At 35.3% G+C, this 20669-nt stretch overlaps 1 protein-coding gene across 5 annotated transcripts in view; it reads left to right on the forward strand.

Moving 5' to 3' along the window:
* RAD18 (RAD18 E3 ubiquitin protein ligase) overlaps nt 1-20669 on the forward strand; it is a 104162-nt gene that overhangs the window by 12715 nt on the left and 70778 nt on the right. For 3 of the 5 annotated variants that reach the window (XM_019748237.2, XM_019748236.2, XM_019748235.2), the window contains exons 3-6: nt 3663-3724; nt 4953-5023; nt 16945-17282; nt 19193-19292. In XM_019748237.2, the coding sequence (XP_019603796.1) occupies nt 3663-3724; nt 4953-5023; nt 16945-17282; nt 19193-19292 (571 nt within the window). Of the gene's footprint in view, nt 1-3662; nt 3725-4952; nt 5024-16944; nt 17283-19192; nt 19293-20669 lie in introns of those variants that run through there. The other 2 variants (XM_074313051.1, XM_019748238.2) reach the window with 1 other exon arrangement.

Genomic DNA, 20669 nt, shown 5'->3' on the forward strand with positions numbered 1-20669 from the left:
GGTGTGATTTATTGACTAAAATCCAATAAATCGGTATGACTGTGGTTAGAGCCTAGGAAACTAAATTAAAATCAACAATAATCTCCCCAGGTGACTGAGATGAACAACCAGGTTTGGGAATTCTTGACTTAACACTATTGCACAAGAAACTTAATAGTGTGAAGTGAATAACATTGATAGTCAGGAGCATGAGTCTGGAGAGGAATTTTGTCTCAGAACAAATCATACCCCATATCTCATCTATATCTGATTTAGGTGATATATAGATGAGGCTTTAAACTTTAGACTTTGAGTTGATACTAGAATGAGAAGACTTTTGGGGCCGTTGAGATGGGATGAATGTATTTTACACATGAGAATGACATAGATTTTTGAGGGCAAGTGGTGGAATACTGTGGACTGAATTGTGTTGTTTCTTGCCCCCCCTCCCCAGCCCCCCAGATTCATATGTTGAAGCCCTAATCCCCAAAGTGATGTATTTAGAGATGGGGCCTTTGGGAGGTAATTAGATTTAGACAAGTTCATGAGGATGGGGTCCTCGTGATGGAATTAGTGCCCTTATAAAGACACCAGAGTGTGTGTTCTCTCCTCCTGCCATGTGAGGATACAGTGAGTAGGCTGCCATCTACAAGCCAGGAAGAGAGTTCTCACCAGAAATTTCCTATACTGGCACCATGATCTCGGATTTCTATCTTCTAGAACTGTGAGAAAATAAAATTCTGTTATTAAAGAACCAATCTACGGTATTTTATTAAGGCAGCCTGAGGTGACTAAGACACCTACATAATTCCTCCCGTCAAGTTCTTTGAATCATTGCTGTTATTCATTTCACTTACACATAAGCATATGTGTGTATATATAAGCATAAATAATGTCATACTTTGTTGCTATTATTTTGAACAAACTATTACGTGTTAGATCAATTAAGGAAAATAAAAGCTTTTATTTTACCTTCACTTACTCCTTCTTCAGTGCTGTTCCTTTCTTTATCTAAATCAAGTTTCTGACCTATATCATTTTCCTTCTCGCAGAAGAATTTGTTAACGTTTCTTGCAAAGCTGGCCTACTGGAATCAAATTCCTTCAATTTTTATGTGTCTGAGAAAGTCTTTTTCTTTCACTTTTGCAGGATACTTTCTCAGGATATAGAATTCTAGGCTGGTGTTTTTTACTGTCAGTGTTTTTTCCTCTCAGTTTTTTCCTTTAAATATTTCACTTCACTGTTTCCTTGCTTGCATGATTTCTGAAAAGTTGATTTAATTCTTATCTTTGCTCCTTCATAGCTAATGTGTTTTTTTCCTTTGGCTTCTTTCAAGATGATTTTCTTCATGTTTGGTTTTCTGCAGTTTGAATATGATATACTAAGCCATAGGAGTTTTTTTGTATTTAGCCCGCTTGGTATTCTTTGGGCTTTCTGGATCTGTGGTTTGTTGTCTGACATTAATTTGGGAGACATTCTGTCAGTATCTAATTACATATATTTTCTGTTTCTTTCTTTTGGTATTGCCATTATGTGTATATTACACCTTTCGTAATTGTCCCACAATTCCTGGACACTCTGTTCTTTTTTTGCCTTTTTTTGCTGCTTTTCAGTTTGGAAATTCCTATTGCGATATCCTCAAGCACAGAGATTTTTCCCCCCCAGCTGTGTCCAGTGTACTCATGATCCCATCAAAGACAATTTCATTTGTGTTACGGCAGCTTTGATCTCTAGCATTTCTTTTTGGGTCTCTTTTAAGATTTCCATCTCTCTGTTTACATTACCCATTTGTTCTTGCATTGTTGTCTACTTTGTCCATTAGAGCCCTTAGCATATTAATCATTGTTTTAAATTCCTGGTCCGATAATTCCAGTATCCTTGCCATATTTGACTTTGGTTCTGATGCGTGCAGTTTCTTCAAACTGTGTGGTTTTGTTTTGTTTTGTTTTTGCCTTTTGGTATGCCTTATAATTTTCCTCATAGCAGGGTATGGTGTTCTAGGTGAAAGGAACTGTAGTAAATAGTCCTTTAGTAATGTGGTGAGGTGTGGGGGGAAGTTAAGTGTTCTATATATAGTCCTATGATTAAGTCTCAACCTTTTGTCAGTCTGTGCCCTTGCACTGTGTACTTCACAAGTGCTTCTCAGTCCCCCCTTAGGTTGGACAGGATGGCTGGAAGTAGTTGGTGTTGGTTATTTCCCTACCCTCAGGTCAGCTGGGCTCTGATAAAATCCCAATAGAATAGGCTCTGGTAAAATAGTTTCTCTTGTGGGCAGGCCTTGTTAAGAAGAACTGTGCTCTGGGTGTATTTCAAAATGATTACTTTTCCCCTCAGAAGGACTAGGGGATTTTTCTCTGATAGTCACTTTAAGAACCTGGTAGAACCCTTGGAGTTAACACTTACATAAGTGTGAGTGTCCTGCCAACCCCGCCAATGTCTGGGTCACCCTGGAGTTTCTAACTCTCAGACTTGTCCACACTGAGCCTCCAGCAATTTGTCAATTACAGTCCAGGTTTACCTACCTCATCTCTGGTTCCAGCAGAGATTTCTTCTTTGGTTTCCATGGAAGTTTCTGCTCATGGGTTTCTACTCTGGTAAATTGTGGTTCTCTGTATCCAGCCTGTGTGTCTCTCCAATTTTGGGGGCAGCAGTTTGCCCTTTGACCTCACTTGTCTGATGCATCTCAGAAGAGTTGTTGATTTTTCAGTCTGTTGTTAGCGTGATGACTTCCCAGCTCCTTACATGCCAAACTGGAAAGCGGAAGGCCCCCTTTAATCATCTTTGCTTCCCAGGGAAGTTAATTCTGCCTGTTTTGTCTTCTTTTTTTATAACTTGTTCTTTTGGTTTTTTTTTTGCCTCCTGGGTGCTCTTATTGAGGCTGGCATCACTTACTCATTTGCTGGATATCTGTACCTGAAATCACACTGTCTGCTCCTCAACTAACCTGAATCTTTTTTAAAATAAGGCCCCTTCACTAAGCTGAAAATTATCTACCAGTAAGGTACCATTCTATTAGTCACATCTATTTTTTTTCTTTGGGAGATCATTTTACACTGCCTTGGGTGTGAAGAATTTAGTTAATGCCAATTTTCTGCTTAAATCGTTAGGACTTACTACACTGTAATTGCTTCACTGCTTTGTTAGCCCCTTGATGTCGAGATCTTCCATTATATATTGTTCTTTTCTTAGTGCTTGTCACAAAAGTACTGGTTAAATGTGGGATGATGGACCTCATTTACAGAGTTAGGATGTAGACATCCCTAATTTGATAACCTGGGTATATATTATTTCTTAACGTGTATATATCTTATTTCAAAATATATATGTTAGAATGTTAGGCAGTAGAGATATCTGACATGTTTCTACAATATCCGTCCCAGGTCTTACATGTATGTTTTCCACATTTTACATGGAGGTTATAGAGAGAGATGTATATTGCTTATGGAGTTGTGATATCCTAGGGACTCATGATTATTATAATTTGATGTTTCTCCTAAAAATGCTATTTAATTGCATTTGTAAATGTATATAGATAGAGAAGAGGTACTAGAGTTTTGAGATTATAATGGTAAATCTTAAATTATAGAACTATTCTAGGGCTTAAGAATATTTCTTAATTAGAAGTCAGATTCCTATATTATTAATATAGCTTAACTAATTATGTTGCATTTATGTTTTTGCAGACTGTTCTCTCTGTATAAGAAAATTTTTGTCCTATAAAACACAATGTCCAACTTGTTGTGTGGTGAGTTTTTTCTTTCCCTTTTTGTTTTATTGGTGCAAATATTTCTGCTTCATATGTACAAAAAGCCCAAGGGAAGACGTGTGATTATTGAAATAAGCTATGTAAAAGACATTTTCAGAAAGGATCTCTAAAATACATATGAGGAGAACTGGGCTTTGTTCCATTTTTCATGGAGATTTCTGATCATCTAAATGTGTTTTAAGAGGTAAAAACTAATTTTAAGATCAGAATGTAGCACTCTTAAAATCTTGTGACCCATGTTTTTATGGCTTCTTATTTTTTGTAACTTCTCAGGTTGGGTAGAAAATCTGAGGGTAGGATTATTCATTTGTAAATGACTGGTGTAAGTATTTGTGCAGAAGGCAAAGGTTCATGGCCATTGGACTGAACCCAGCCTAACTGGTCCCCTACTTTTCCCAAAACAGACCTTCAGGGACAACACTAGGAAATTTGTTGTTATGGTTTCTGAAGCTTTTCAAGTAGTGGAAATAGAGAAAAAGGAAGGTTAAAAGGGAAAGTAAACATAAGTAGGATTAAAGAAAGAAGAGACAAGAAGGTCTAACAGAAAGGACACTCAGACTAGTTAAAGGGTTTGTGTTCTACTTTAATGCCTCTGGTAGGTACATGGTGTCAGGATGTCATTGAACTTCTCTGAACTATTATGTAAAAACCATATGTAAGAAATGATAGTTTGTTTTTCTAGTCTAAGCTCTTTACAACGTAAGGTATTTTGTCAAGATGGTATCATTGTGGAGATAAACTGTGTACCATTTATGCTCAGTAACTACCGGATTTATCATTTTCCTCTTGCATTCCTGAAAACCAATCTTGTTTTTAAGAGCTCTTTGAACACCTAATGTCTCTCCTGGTATTATCACTTAAAAGAGCCTCTGTATTCTGTTCTTCAGGAGAAATTTTTGGGAAAACTGAATGCTGGCATTTTGAAGGAGTCTTACTTATATTAGGTTTTATCTTAGTACAGAGTATATATGATTTTACCAGATGCTTTGGAGAGCTTTTATCAGACTTCCAGTCAGCTGATACTGATTCCTTGTTTTTAAATTCCATATTAGTATGAAATAAAAATGAACTTTATTTTGAGGCTTTCTTGGAAGACTTAGTAGGATGGTGAGTCTCAGGAGGATGGGTCACACGTTTTCAAAAACAAGATTATGACAAGTAAATTATTGTTTCTGACCTTTTTCCATCTGTTGTTTTTCTTTTCTAGACAGTCACAGAGCCAGATCTGAAAAATAACCGTATATTAGATGAACTGGTAAAAAGCTTGAATTTTGCACGGTATGATTTAATTTTGTGACTAACCCCTAACTACTTTTGCCTTTTATATGTGTCCTCTCTTTACTCTGTGCTCTTTTGGGTATTAGGGAATACAGGGTTGCCTATTTGGGGTAAAGAAGTGATAGCAGTCGTTAATCACACATGGGCATTCTAATGGTAATAGGATTTTCTTCCTTTACTCAACAGAAAATTCTGTTATGAAAAACAAGAGTTAAATGCAGATTTGAGTACTTACTTTTGGGTACCACAAAGATACTAAAGCTTCATCTTATTTTTCCTGCCCTAGCCCTAGAGTCGGCCATTTTCCTAAGGAGCCCTGATTACTTTTACTGGAGAATGGTATTTAGAAGTCAGGGTCTGGAGCCAGCTGTGCTCATTGTTACTGGAATGTCAGTGCTTCTATGTCCTCTCAGTGGACAAAGCTGGGTAACAGATGCATGCATACATATGTGTATACTAACCCATTATGCACACACATATTCTGTGTCGGTTACATATTAATCCATTAATTCTTAATCTGATTTACTTAGTATGTATAAAATGATATGCCACATGAAATATGTCATTGGCACTTTGTAAAGCGCAGAAGTGTAATTTTACTTCTGAACTGGCAAGTGCATGGTGGCAGTGAGTTTGGTCACCCAAAGGGATCTAAAAAGGCACGTTATACCAAATAGTATCTTGAATTATTTTTTGTTTTAATCATGCAAATCAAGCAGGAATTTTTATTAGGAATATACTGTGTTAACTTAATGGTTAGGTGCCCACCTACTTAAGTGTATGACTTCCAGGCTGCTTGGGGCATTCTTGGTGGTATAATGCATTACTTCTAAAAATGTAAAGAGATTTCTTCCAATAGAATTGCACATTTATTCATTGGTTTGCATCCTAAAAATGATCCAATTTAGTACTCTGAACTTACCTAATATGACATTACCTAATATGACAGTTGACTGGTTAGTTATTTCCCTAAACAAAGTCATAAAAAGATGGTGTGCTTTCATAGATTAAGAAACTGAGATTGTCTGAGTCTCATAATTAAAGTTATTGCTTTTTTCATTTTAAAGTCTGTTACCAGTCAGATTTTGAAGCCGATGAGAAAAGATGGAGACATATCTTTTAGAAAGGAACTTACTGACTCTTTGATTTTCTCTGAGACAGTACAATTGAATCTCAGGGCTATTTTTTTCTTCAGTTGGTACTAGAAGCATAACAACCTCTCTGCTAGGAAAAAGGAAGAGTTACAAAGAACATCTGTATGTTGAAGAGAAACGATCAGTGTCTTTGGGTTCAGAGACCTTTTGATTATTTATTTATTTTTATTTTATTTGTTTTTTTCCTTTTTTTAAAAAAAATTTATTGGGGTGACAATTGTTAGTAAAATTACATAGATTTCAGGTGTACAGTTCTGTGTTACATCATCTATAAATCCCATTGTGTGTTCACCACCCAGAGTCAGTTCTCCTTCTATCACCATATATTAGATCCCCCTTACCCTCATCTTCCACCCCCCAACCCCCTTACCCTCTGGTAACCACTAAACTATTATCTGTGTCTATGAGTTTTTGTTTCTCATTTGTTTGTCTTGTTCTTTTGTTGTTTTTGGTTTATGTACCACATATCAGTGAAATCATATGGTTCTCTGCTTTGTCTGTCCGACTTATTTCGCTTAGCATTAAACTCTCAAGATCCATCCATGTTGTTACAAATGTTCCTATATCATCTTTTCTTACCATCGAATAGTATTCCATTGTGTATATATACCACAACTTCTTTATCCATTCATCTATCGAAGGACACTTCGGTTGTTTCCATGTCTTGGCCACTGTAAACAAAGCTGCAATGAACATTGGAGCACACGTGTCTTTATGTATAAATGTTTTCAGATTTTTTGGGTAGATACCCAGGAGAGGGATTGCTGGGTCACATGGTAATTCTATTCGTAATTTTTTGAGGCCTTTTGATAATTTAAAGGGAGGCCTTGGCCTTGGAATGACTGAACTTTTCCCTTCTCCCCACCCTCTCAAAATGAGTAGCTATTTAATTATTCATTATAGCGGGTGTGGTAGGGTGGATTTTATCATTTGCTTCTCCCTGTGTTTGTCTTCTTGGAATTGGCTTATGGTGAACATTTCTTGGACATTTGTCATAGCTAACCTGCTGTGGTATTTCATTTGCAAAATTAGGAATGAAATTCAAACTGATAATTTTCATTACTTGTTTAAAATCTGGTTTGAGATTGACAAGGGAGGAGGTTTAATTTTATGAGAAAATGTAAGATGTTTATATTGTTTGTTGATTTTGCTTTTTTCTTTCTATTGCCATTTTATAACATGATTTTTAAAACTTTATAATATTCTAAACGGAATAACAAAAGGGTATTGGGAATAATTCTAAAGGTTTTCAGACACAGGCTGACATGCAGAGCTTAACATTTTCTTTTAACTGTGGCCTTTTATTTTCAAAAACAACTTTTTTTTTTTTCTTGACTCAGTTTTAAAAATAATTCTAAGAAACTGTTGTGTTGAACAAAATTTAATTAGAATATGTTTGTTTTAGTGGACCACCATTCTTGACCTAAGTAAGAAAATATTTCTATATTTTTGCACAGCAACCAGTCTACATTTCTATCATTATTTTATGAATTAACAGTGTAGAGCATCATTTATTGCTTTGTTTATTCACCATGGAGGTATGAATTTTTCTCCATGTACTTACTTCATGTTTAAGAATTTAAACATTTTAGAGGATAATTGTAATAGATAATTCCACTAGCATCTCACAAGAATATGTAGATTATAATTTCACCTTTTTGTAAGGGATAGTTTGAAGCACACTGGCTTTGGATTCAGACAGAACTTGGTTCTAGTCTCGGCCCTGACGTGAGTGTAAACAAGATACTAAGCCTCTTTGGCCTCTGTTCCACATCTGAAAAATGGGAATAACATTCTCGATACTTTGAGGGATTGTAAAGGATTAGAAATGAGAGTAATACTGAAAGATACCGAGCATAGTACCTGGAACAAAGGAAACTAAAAAGGGATCCGTATTATTATATTATTATCATAAATATTTTACCTATGTTTGTGTTGTGCTGCCCTATTATGCGTTGATGTCCTATGATGCTAATAAGAATTTGTGCATTGGTAGGCCTCTCCCTGTTCAGTTAAACAGTCCTAGATTGCCGTTTGCATGTTTCAGATCAGAATAAGCATTTGCAGGGAGTTTTATAGTAGTTGATGTCCATGGAGTTGGTTACGTGGATTTTAGGACTGTCCCTGTCGACCCAAAGACCTATTTTGACTCTTGATTCTTAGCCACATTCTGAAGAGGTAGGGTTATTATATAGTTAACAAATGGCAAGGTTTTCCTATACTTGACTGAATCACAATTTTCTGAAAGCCCACAATTCGTACAAAAAAAATATATGAGTGTGTATGGTGAATGCTGTCAGGCATTGTAATACCAGCTCACTTTAATATAAATTCATAGGAGCAATGGAAATTATAGGAAAAATTACCAATTCACTTTAAGTAAGTGTAAGTATCAATTTTGGAATTAATATTTTAACCCAGCTCATTTTCAAAGTACATGAGTTACCATAAACAGTCTCTTGGTTTTGAATACTATTTGTACATTCATGGCTTTCAAATTTATATCTTCACCCAGCTCTCACCTTAAAACTTCAGCCTCATGTATCCAACTTATCTCACATCTTTACTTGAACCTCTTAAAAACAACTCTTGTTTAGCGTGGCCCATACTAAGCTCCTCTAATTCCCTATGCCATCCCCCAACCCGCACTCCAAATCTGCTGCTCCGTTTTCCTCATCTCAGTAAAAGGAGCTCCATCCTTTCATTTGCTCAGACCAAAACCCCTGGAGTCATCCCGACCCCTCTCACACTTGGTCATTCCATCAGTAAATCCTGTTGGCTCTGTGTTTAAAATACTTCCAGAATCTGACAGCTTTTCATCACCTTACCGATACTCTGTCCATACCAGCGTCAGCCTTGATGACTGTGACACTTCCTAGTGGTCTTCTTATTTCTTCTCTTGCCCTCTTAAAGTCCATGAGGGCAGCAACCAGAGTGATCCTTTAAAATGAAAAGTCAGGTCCTACTCAGTACCGTCCAGAGGTGGTTTCCCATCTCATTTGGAGCAAAAGCCTCCATCCTCTCAGTGCAGTCCTCTGCTTCCTGCATAATAGGCTCCCTCTCTAACTTCATCTCTCCCCCTTGTTTATTCAGCTCCAATCACATTGACCTTCTTACTGTTTCTCAAACATGTTAATCTACTCAGATCCTAGAGACTTTGCTTATTGTTATTTCTAGGTGAAACAGAGTTTCCACATGATGTAGTCCTCCACTTGCTTTGAACTCTGTTTTTCATGGGTCATCTTCTCAGTGACTTCTTCTGTGACCATCCTGTAAAGAGTATCAAGCTTATCCCCTGTTCATACGTGGTTTCATCTGCTTTTCCATAGCACTTTTCACTTGCGTTATGTGTATTCTCTCTTCCCTTACGATAGTGTAAGCTTCATGATGACAGAGACTGTTTTGTTATCTATTACATTTCCACTGCCGAGAATGGCAGGCACATGAAGAAATTAATGGATTTTAATTTTAGCATGGGGCATAATTTTATCACTGTAATGGTGCACCTGTCTGCCAGATTCTTTATTGGCATGTGTTGAAGTAAGAGAGCAAATTAGAAGAATAAGATTCATCGGAATTGTGAATAAAAGCAAAAAGAGTTATCTTTAGGGTAGACACCTAGCTGAAACGATCTATCCCTGTGATAATGTGGACGTGCTTTATCAGTGACAGTTTTGTGCATTAGTTAAATAGTGTGTGCGTTACTTTAGTGTAATGAGATGAAAGCTTTTCTTAGAACCCTTTTTTGTACCAAATCCAGATCCTAGAAGGAAGAGACTTAATAATTGTAGCTCTGTATTTTTATTTTATTTCTGTTCCCTCACTAAGGTGAAGATCCTTAAAGTTTTCCTCCCACTGCAGCTTTTATTCATTTCAAACTTTTTTTATTGGTTTTAGGTGTACAAAACAACGTAATGATTAGACATTAACACCCCTCACAAAGTGATAACCCCACCAAGTCTACTACCCCTCTGTTATTTCAAACTTTTTATTGTGGAAAAGTTCAAACGTATACAAAACAGAGGAAATAGTATAATGAACTCTCATGTACACATCACCTGACTTACACATTTGTTAGTTCAAGGACAATCTTGATTCATCTACACATCTACTTACCCTACCTCAATATTAAAAAAATTAATATTTATTAGAAATGCCCATTAATCTCAGGACTAATTGTTTTTATTATTTAGAAATTTTTTCAATTATAGTTGACATTCAAAATTATATTACTTTCAGGTGTACAGCATAGTGGTTAGACATTTATATAATTTATGAAGTGATCCTCCCAATTAGTCTAGTACTCACCTGACACTATACATAGTTATTATAATATTATTGATTATATTCCTCTACTTTACAATCCTATGACTATTTCATGACTGCCAATTTTTATTTCTTAATCCCTTCACCTTTTCACTCAGCCTCCCAACCCCTCTCCCATCAGTTTGTTCTCTGTATCTGTGAGTTTGTTTTCAGTTTTGTTTATTCGCGTATTTTGTTTTTTTTAGGTGCTACATATAAGTGAAATCATATGGTATTTGTCTTTGTCTGACTTACTTCACTTTAGCATAATACCCTCTAGGTCCATCCATGTTATCGCAAATGGTAAGATTTCATTCTTTTCATGGCTGAGTAATAGTCCATTGTGTATATATACATATATACATATATATATATATATATATATATATATATATATATATATATATATATATATATATATATATGTATATACATATATATATATATGTATATATATATATATACACACACACACACACACACACACACATATATGTATATATATATATGACTTCTTTATCCAGTTGTCTTTTGGTTGACACTCAGGTTGCTTCCCTATCTTGGCTATTATAATTAATACTGCAGTGAACATAGGGGTACATATATCTTTTGAATTAGTGTTTTGGGTTTCTTTGGTTAAATACCCAGAAGTGGGATTGCTGGGTCATATGATAGGTCTAGTTTAAATTTTTTGAGGAACCTCTCAGTACATACCAGTATTTAAAAGGGTCAGAGCATTCAGATTATGACTGGCTATTAAATATGATATGAAGCAGGATATTTTGATGTAAATAGAACTTTTGTGGCTTTCTATACAACAGTGAGGTAGAATTAAAAAATTACTGCTTTTTTTTGTTTTATACCATTTCCTGCTCAGTGAGGTAACTAACCCATGGGTAGTATGAGTGTTAATAGAGTTGTTTTATTGACGTTAGGCCAGTAGAGAAAGGGAAATCCAATCAAATAATGTGTCATTGTGGTAAATATTTGATCATTTTCTGGCTCTTTAGATTTCAGGTGATACTATATAATTTTTTCCCCCATTTCCTTGTTGATAGACATTTGGATTTTTTCCGAGTTTTGAATACTGCTGCTGTGAACATTCTGGTGTATGTCTTCTGGTGTATATGTCTTTTGATAAATATCTAGAAATATAATTCCTAAGCATGAGAGTAGGCATTCATTTATTGGTTGGTGTCTTTAGTTTCAGTTACACTTGCACTAGCAAATTATGAGAGTTCCATTTGCTCCATATCTTCACCAACACTTGGTATTCACAGTCTAATTTTAGCCTTTAATGCTGATTAGTGTATATCAGTGAGATTTTTGAAATTACTGTTATTGTTTTTATTTTTACTATTTCTTGATTCTTTTAAACTGTGGTAAAATTTATATATAGTGAAATATGTACAGTAAGTTTGAATTTTGGTCACTGAATTTCGATAAACGCATACATCTATGTAATTACCATCACAGTCAGGATATTTCTATCACTGTAGCTCCCGTTTTCTGCTTTTAGTCAATCTCCACCCCCATAGACAATTACCATTCAGGTTTCTGTCCTCACAGATTCTTCTTAAACTTCATATAAATGGAATCTTACAGTATATATTTATTCTTTCCTTTGCTTCACATACTGTTTCTGTTATTTGTCTATGTTGTTGCTTGTATCAGTATTGATTTTTTTTTTAATTGCTGAATAGTATCGTTCAGTATACACAATTTCATTATCTATTCACCTATTGAATTTGGACTGTTTCAAGTTTATGGCAAATATGTAAAAGCTGAACATTTGTGTGCAATCTTTGTGCAGGCTTCTATTTTCACTTCTTTTGGGTATATATCTAGGAATGAACTTGTTGGCTTACAGGGTAGATGTATATTGAACTTTATAAGAAATTGGCAGTTTTCCAGTTGTGTTGGACCACCCCCACCAGTAGTGCGTGAGAGTTGCAGTTGCTGCCCATCCTGGTTAATATTTGGTACTGTTACTCCTTTTAGTTGTAAGCATTCTATTGGGTGTGAAATGGTAACTCGTGGTTTTAATTTGCATTTTCTGATAACTAATGTACTTTTTCTTGTGCTTATTGACTCTTATATCTTTGATAAAGTGTCTATCCCAGTTTCTTATACAATATATAAAAATTGTATTGTTTGTTTTCTTCTTATTGCTTTGTAGTTCTTTAGGTATTTTGGTTAAATATATGTATTGTATTTTTTTCTCCGTGTCAGTAGCTTGCCTTTTCATTGTGTAAAGGGTGTCTTTTGGTGAACAGATGTTTTAATTTTGATGAAGTCCAGTCTCTCTTTCTCTCTCTCTCTCTCTCAATAATTACTGCTTTTTTTTCAATCCTGTCTTAGAAATCTTTACCTACCTCAGGTTACAAAGATTTTTTTGTAGGTTTTCTTCTAGGATTGTTATAGTTTTAGGTTTTACATTTAGGTCTATGAAACTATTCAAGTTAATTTTTACATGTGATGGAGATAAAGGTCAGGATTCATTTTTTTTTTTTCCTGAGAGATTCACTTGCTCCAGTACCATTTATTTAAAAGACTTAGTAAATTGCAGTGGCTCCTTTTTTATAAATCAAGTGACTACATGTATTGGTCTAATTCTGGACTCGTTATGTTCCATATTCTTTCTGTCTCTTTAAGCTTACTGGTCTTTTACTGTGATTTTCTTTGAGATTGTCGGCATTCTATGGACTTCGATTTCCGTATAAGCATTCTAATGAATGTCTCATTTCCACCCCGGAAAAAGTTGCATGTGTTTTGACTGGGATTGCATTGAATCTATAAATTAGTGTGGGGAAATGGGCATCTTAACATTGCTGAGTCTTCTAGTTCACACACATAGGATGGCTCTCTATTTATTTAGTCCTTTTTCTTTTTTAAACACCTCGAATCAGTTCTCCTTCCATTTAGGCCTTTTTAAAATTTCTCTCAGCACTCCTGTAGTTTTCCAGGCATAAATTATGCACATTTTTGTTCACTGTATTCTCAGGTATTTAATATTTTTGATGGTATTTCAAGTGGTATTTATTTTAAAAATTCGTTTTCTGTTTGCTAGTATATAGCTGTGACATTAATTTTTGTTTATTGACATTTTTGTTTAGTGACCCTGAAAAATCCACTTATTCTAGTTACTTGTAGACTTTTTGTGGATTTTCTATGCACATAATCATGTCATCCACAAATGAAAAGCCTTGTTCCCAATCTTTGCACCTTTTATATCTCTTGTTTTGCTTTACCACAAAAGCTCCAGGACAATTTGAAGAGAAGTGATGGTGGTAGACATTCTTATATATTGTTTTCCATCTTAGGGGGAGATGTTCTGTGTTTCACTAGGGACTATGATGTTAGCCACAGACTTTTTGAAGATTATCTTTTATCAGATTAAGAAGAAGGTTTCTTCTCTTCCTAGTTTTCAGAATGTTTTTATTATGAATGGGTGTTGAATTTTATCAAATGCTTTTTCTGCATTTATTGAGATGATTATATAGTTTTTTCTCCTTTATTTTGCTAATGTGGTGAATTACATTGATTTCCTGGAATAAATCCCATTTGATTGTGGTGTATTATATTTTTTTATTTATCTCTAAATTTTATTAATATTTCATTTAGTATTTTTCTGTTTATAGTTATGAGACATTGGACTATAATTTTTTTCCTATAATGTGCTTGTCAGATTTTGTTGTCCAAGTTATGCTGACTTTAATATGAGTTGAGAAGCATTCATTTTTCTTTTTTCTGGATACATTTGTGTAACGTTGATATTTCTTAAATATTTGGTGGAATTCACCAGCAAAGCTATCTTCTTGGAAGGTTTTAACTACAGCTCAATTTCTTTAATAAATAATTGTACTCTTCAGGTTTTCTGTTTCTTCCTTTGTCAGTGTTGATGAGTAGTGCTTTTCAAGGAATTTGTCCATTTCGTCTCAAATTTTAAATTTATTGTTGTAAAGTATTCATAATATCCTCTTATTATCTTACATTTTCTGCAGGATTTGTAATGATGCCTCCTTTTAATTATTTGTTTTTGTAATTTGTATTTTCACTCATTTTTCCTTGTTCAGCCTTGGTAGGAGTTTACTGATTTTGTTAATTTTTTCAGAGAACCACCTTTGACTTTGTTCATTTTCTTTTGTATGCCTGTTTTCTACTCTACTAGTGTCTGTTATTATTTACTTCCATCTTTGGGTACAATTTGCTGTTCATTTCCTAACTTTTTAAGTTGGATGCTTTAGAATGTGATTTTCAACTTTTCTATATTAAGTTATAATTTGATCTATAGGGACTGTTTTAGCAAACTCCCGTGCTGTCATTCAACTCAGAATATTTTCTAATCTCTGTTGTTATTTGACCTGTGGGATTATTTTGAAGTGTGGTGCTTAATTTTTTATCATTTGAAGATACTCTATTTTTCTGTTACTGAGTTTCATTTGAATTCACAGTGGTCAAAAGAGATACACTGAATTATTTCAGTCCTCGAAAATTTGTTGAGACTTGTTTTATGGGCATGTCTATGCTAATAAATGTGCCATGTATACTTGAAAAGAATGTGTATTCTGCATTTGTCAGATGTAATGGTTTTTATTTGTTAATTACATCAGTTTAAATAATTGAGTTGGTTCAGATCTTATGTATTCTTCCTGATTTTTGTCTATTGTTAGAGAGGTGTTTTGTCTATTGTTAGAGTGGTATTTAGATTTATATGCACTATTATTTAAGCCAACTATTGTGAATTAACTATTTTAGTTTTGTCAGTTTTTGCTTTATACATTTTGAAGCTGTGGTATTAAGTGAATATAATTTATGATTTTTATGGCTTGTAAGTAAATTGATCATTTTGCCAAATGACATGTCTCTGTTTATCTCTTAGAATACATTTTGCCTTCAAGTCTATTTTGTCAGCTATTAATGTTGCCACATCGGCTTTCTTTCAGTTAGAGTTTGCGTGGTTCATGTTTTCCCATCCTTTTATTTTCAACCTTCCTGGGTATTTATATTTACATTAAAGTATTTTCTTTTAAACAGTATATAATTGCATCTTATTTTTCAGTCCAGTCTGACAGGTGTTATAATTGCTTCTAAGCTTCCTACAATGCACAAAACAGTTCCTTACAATAAAAAATTATCTGACTCAAAGTGTCAATAGTACCGAGATTGAGAAACCATGTCTTAGAGGTAATGTCTTACTTTTTCTGCTTGTTCACAAGATTTTCTCTTTATTTTGGATTTTTCAGCAGTTTGATTATGATATGCCTAGGTTTCATTTTCTTTGTTTTATCCTTCTTGGGATTGCTTTTAATTCCCTCTTACAATACGCTATCTTTTTATCCATTGCCTGTTTTCATCTTTTTTTTCTTTAATATATTCATGATATTTACTTTGAAATCCTTATCTTCTACATAATTCCATTCTTTGGATCACCTGTGAATTTGCTTCCATTGGCTATTTTATCTCTTGATTAGTGGCTACTTTTCCTTCTTTGTATGTTTAGTAATTTTTAATTGTATGTTGAATATTGTGGGTGAAATATTGTAGGGGTGTAGATTATCTTTCTTTGAAAGATGTTGAATTTTGTTCTGATAGGCAGTTAAATTGCCAGCTCTTCTTTTTTATTGTGTCTAGGTATGGTTTAGTGTTTCGTTAGGTTTGATCTATTTCAGTTTTGTTTATATTTCTAGGGTGAGCTCCTTCTTCCTAAGGCGTGGCCTTTGTGGGCTTGCAACTGAATGTCTCGGGCCTTCACCAAAGTCTCTCAGCTTTGGCTGGGCTCTGACCTTAGAATTTCAGTTTCCCAGCATCTGCCTCCTACCAGGTCTCCTGGTTTCATTTTATGTGTGTGTAGCCCTGGAGATGATCAGGAGTTGAAATCTTCTAAGCAGATTTCTGGGATTCCCTTTCTGTGGCTATCCCCTATCCTCTATCCTGTCCCTCCAATCCTAGCCATCTTTGCCTAGAACTCTGATCTCTTTTCCCTCTACCCAGTGAGATCGCTGGTCCCTGTTTTGACTTTAGTATAATACCCAACTCCCAGAAAATGCTCCTAGGGGGAATTCTTGGAGGAATATTGGACCACCTCATGTTTCTCTTCTCTCAGGGATAGCAGCCTTGTGTTGATTATAAGCCCATGCTTACAAACAGTTGTTTGACATATTTTTTTCCAGATTTTAAAGTTATTTGTGATTGAAGTGTAAGTCTCATACCGTCTCAGCTCTTCTCTATTGCAAGAATCTAAAGTCCCTCCATTTTCTTTTATGGACAGATTAGCTGCTTTTTAAAGTCAGATATATTGCTTTGTATTTTATTCTACAAGAAACACTTTGGTTTGGTTATCATTATGGAGTTAGTTCTATATTTCATAGAAATAAGTGTTAATTGGGGAAACAGCTTATGTCAGTTAACTTATATGTAACTTGATACCTTAATTATCTGTTGTGTTTTTTGTTCTTCAAGGAATCATTTGTTGCAGTTTGCCTTAGAGACGTCACCCATTTCTCCTGCTTCCTCCTCTTCAAAGAACCTTGCTGCCAAAGTACACACTCCTGTAGCCTTTAGACAGTCTTTAAAGCAAGGAAACAGGTTAATGGAGAATTTCTTGATCAGAGAAACTGGTAGTTCTACTTCAGAGTTGTTAATAAAAGAGAATGAAAGCAAATTCAGCCCTCAAAAAGATGTGAGCACTTCTGCAAAGACCAGAGAGACACCTTCTGTAGAAAAGACAGCTCCAGGCATTGCAGATGCTAATGTGCTTGAGGTACCCTCCACATCAACTTTGAAACAAGTTACTAAAGGTAGGAAATTATTTTCACGTGTTTATTTTCTTATTTAATGGAAATCCTCTCATCCGCCTTGACATAAGAATACATAAGCAGCGTTTTTGAGGGGGGAGGAATTTGAGTAAGGGCAAAGCAGATTTCACCTGTAACAGTCTCATAGATTGATGCAGGTAGTACGTCAAGGTATGTTTGTTCTCCTTCTTATAGACTAGGAGTTCAGGCTGCTTGCTGCAAAACTGAAGCAATTTTAATTAGTTCATACTTTGAGTATGACAGTACCTTTCTGTTTTTCAGCTTTTCATTTCCCCCCGTGTCCTTCATATTAGCTCTAGTTTAATCTTAAAGAGCTCTTTGTATCTTATCGTACCACTACCTGCATATTTCCGGGCTGTTCTGACTGGCAGTTACAGCCTAAGACAATTTGACTCCTACCCTGGCTGTCCGAACTTATTTTTCATCTTTTCCTCTCAAAAGTCCACTCCTGTAGCTAGGCTGATCTCCCCTGTATTCCTTGAATACAACCTACAAACTACAGGCCAAATTTGTCTTGTCACCTATTTTTGTAAGTACAGGTTCCCGGAACACAGCTACCTCCATTTGTTTACATGTTGTCATGGCTGCTTTCATGCCACATGACAGAGTTGAGTAGCTGTGACAGAGACCATCTGGCCCACAAAGCCTCAAACCTTTACTACCTGGCCCTTTACTAACAGTGTTTGCCGACCCGTGTTCTGCCTTTTAGACTCTATCTAGCTTCTAACCGCTCTTTAGTTATGGTAGATAATACTGATAGATCACATTACTAAAATGTTACAACACTTGCTTTCTGAACTATCTGTGTACAATTTGCTTAGCTTTTTGATGAGTGGGTCAGCTTGTTTAGCCTTTTGTTTCATGTCTTTTCTTGCTAGTGAAGTTCAGAGCACCTTTTAGGCACAGACTGTGGCTTAGATATCTTTGGTATATTCATAACACACACAGTGCAGGGCTATTAGTAGCTATTAAATTTAGATTGAAATTAGTTTATTAGTACTCAAGTGTTTAAATTTCCTAAGGATGTGTGACTTTTACTTGCATTTCCTAGCACACCTTATCTTCGGTAAGTATCAGTTTACAGTTCTTAATGTTGTGTTTCTAGTTTGATAGTTAAATTTTTTCCCCTAGCAGAATCATTTTTTCAAATGAAATCTTATAACGAACCATAACAATAAAAGGGATAAAATAGGCTCTATTGCATTAGAGGTGGAGGGCCTAGGGATTGTGCTGCTCCACTTGAGCTCCCCCTTCGTCCTTGCCTGGTATCCATGGTGGCCTCTAGGCCCCAAGATACCTCCACAGATCCCCGCAACTCCAAGGAACAGTTTGAGAATGATTGCGGTTCTTAATTTTAACATTGCATTTGTAATTACAAATGAGAACTAAATTAACACATTTGTAACCATTGATAAATTGAGCAGTAGTTGGCCCAAACCAATAAATGCTTTAATCCAGCCGCACGACTCCCACCCCACCCCCTCTACCTTGCTCCCAGCCAAGTAGGCCTTACTCAAGTTGTTATGCTTGCTTTGGCACTGAACAGGGGTGGATGGCTCCTAAGACTTGGGAAAACTTAAGATTAGTTTTATAGTGTGGTCACACCTTGGTAGAAAGGACTTTTTCTAATAAACAAATTTCCAAACTTCTTTGCAGTCTCGAGGACCAGGATTTGAATGAGGTGACTTCTCATAATTCAATCATTGCCCAGTAACCAGTCTCCCATTCCTATTGCCCTGAGGTGTCATTCTTTTTCTCTTCTGCTTTTCTAAGTGCATGTTAAGGTTGGAATTCTGTTTTTTATCGCAGTTTCCGAAAGATGCCATGTCATATTATTTTTGTCCATTCAACAAACAATAAAGTCTGTCTTTCTTTTTTTTTAAAAAATACAGTGGATTGTCCTGTTTGCGGGGTTAATGTTTCAGAACATCACATTAATAAGCACTTAGACAACTGTTTATCACGTGAAGAGAAGAAGGAAAGCCTCAGAAGGTAAGAAAGTCAAGTATAACCATTGAGCTACTATAGCTAGATGCCTCTTGTGTTTTATAAATTTGAGACAAGAAAATACAATATCCATTTTATCATAGTGACCAGTTGTGGGAGTCCCTCTCCCATCTGCTCTTTCCTTTAATCCTGTTAGTCAACTTCTGTTTCCTCTCCTGTTCTTTCCTCAGCTCCCACTTTGCCAAATATAATTAACTGTATTGAATTTAACTGCTAACCAAATTTGACTTAACAAGAAATTAGTGATTTAGGATTAAATTCTTTTTAAACTTGTTTTCTTCTCTTAGAATTTTAAAACTACCTTAAAGCCCCTGGGCCAAAGAAAGAGCAAGGTTAGACTCTGAGTATAGAACATATAAAATCTTTCTTTGGGTCTTAAGATGTTCAGAAATTAATTATTTTTAAATTTTAAATCAAGCTTTTTAAAAAACGATTTTTTTCCCAAATTGGCAGTTATATACATATGACATTAAAAGGTACAGAAGGGTGTATATGAAATGGAATGTCCTCATCTCCTAGCCCTCAACCACCCGGGTGACATAACTAAGCTGTCAACTCAATATTTGCACCCAAACTTCTATTTTGCCTCCCTTGCATATCAAAGTCATAGTAATTAAAAAGTAGGCCACTATGGTTATACATATAAGTTGTTTAGGAATGAAATTTTATTCAAAGTTCAATTAGAAAATGTTAAGGACTCGGTGGTTAATGAAGATAATGAGGAAGCAGAAGCTGCACGTTAGAGGAGTCTGGTGGTGAATGGAAGGACAGATGAGATGGTAGTTTGGGGAAGGAGTAAGTGTCAAGATCAAGGGAGATTTTAATTTTTAAAATAGTAATTGTTTAAGCCTTCAGTCTCTCTCCTTCTGTCTCCAGGGAGAGAGCAGATAATAGATGGAACAAGATGGGGAGCGTAAGAGATGGAGTCCAGTAATGCAGTTGTCCCTGATGTGTAGAAAGAACCTTTCTGAAACAGGAGGGAAGGGGAAAGAATAGGTGATAATTCAGAGAGATCTGGAACAGGAAAGGAGGAAAACTGGGAGGTGGGGATGAATAGAAGGATTGGCTTTTATGTTTGGTCTGTTTTGAAGAGTATTTTCCAAAAACCATCCTAATGAGGCAGGGCCTTTTATTATTTTTTGTGATTAAAGATAAAATGGTGTCGCTTCATTTTTATGAGTGAATCTGGAGTGAATTCTGGTTCTAAGGGATAAATTCATGCTGTTATAACAAAAGCTAACATATAAAGCACAATGATGCTTTATTAGTTTAAGTGGGGTTATTATTATTTGACAATTCTCATTGTTGTGTTTTTAGCTTGATAGGAAACATTTTCCTCCTAGCAAAACCTTTTCTTTTCCA

This window comes from Rhinolophus sinicus, linkage group LG10 (genome assembly GCF_036562045.2).
Source record: "Rhinolophus sinicus isolate RSC01 linkage group LG10, ASM3656204v1, whole genome shotgun sequence".
Taxonomy (NCBI): domain Eukaryota; kingdom Metazoa; phylum Chordata; class Mammalia; order Chiroptera; family Rhinolophidae; genus Rhinolophus; species Rhinolophus sinicus.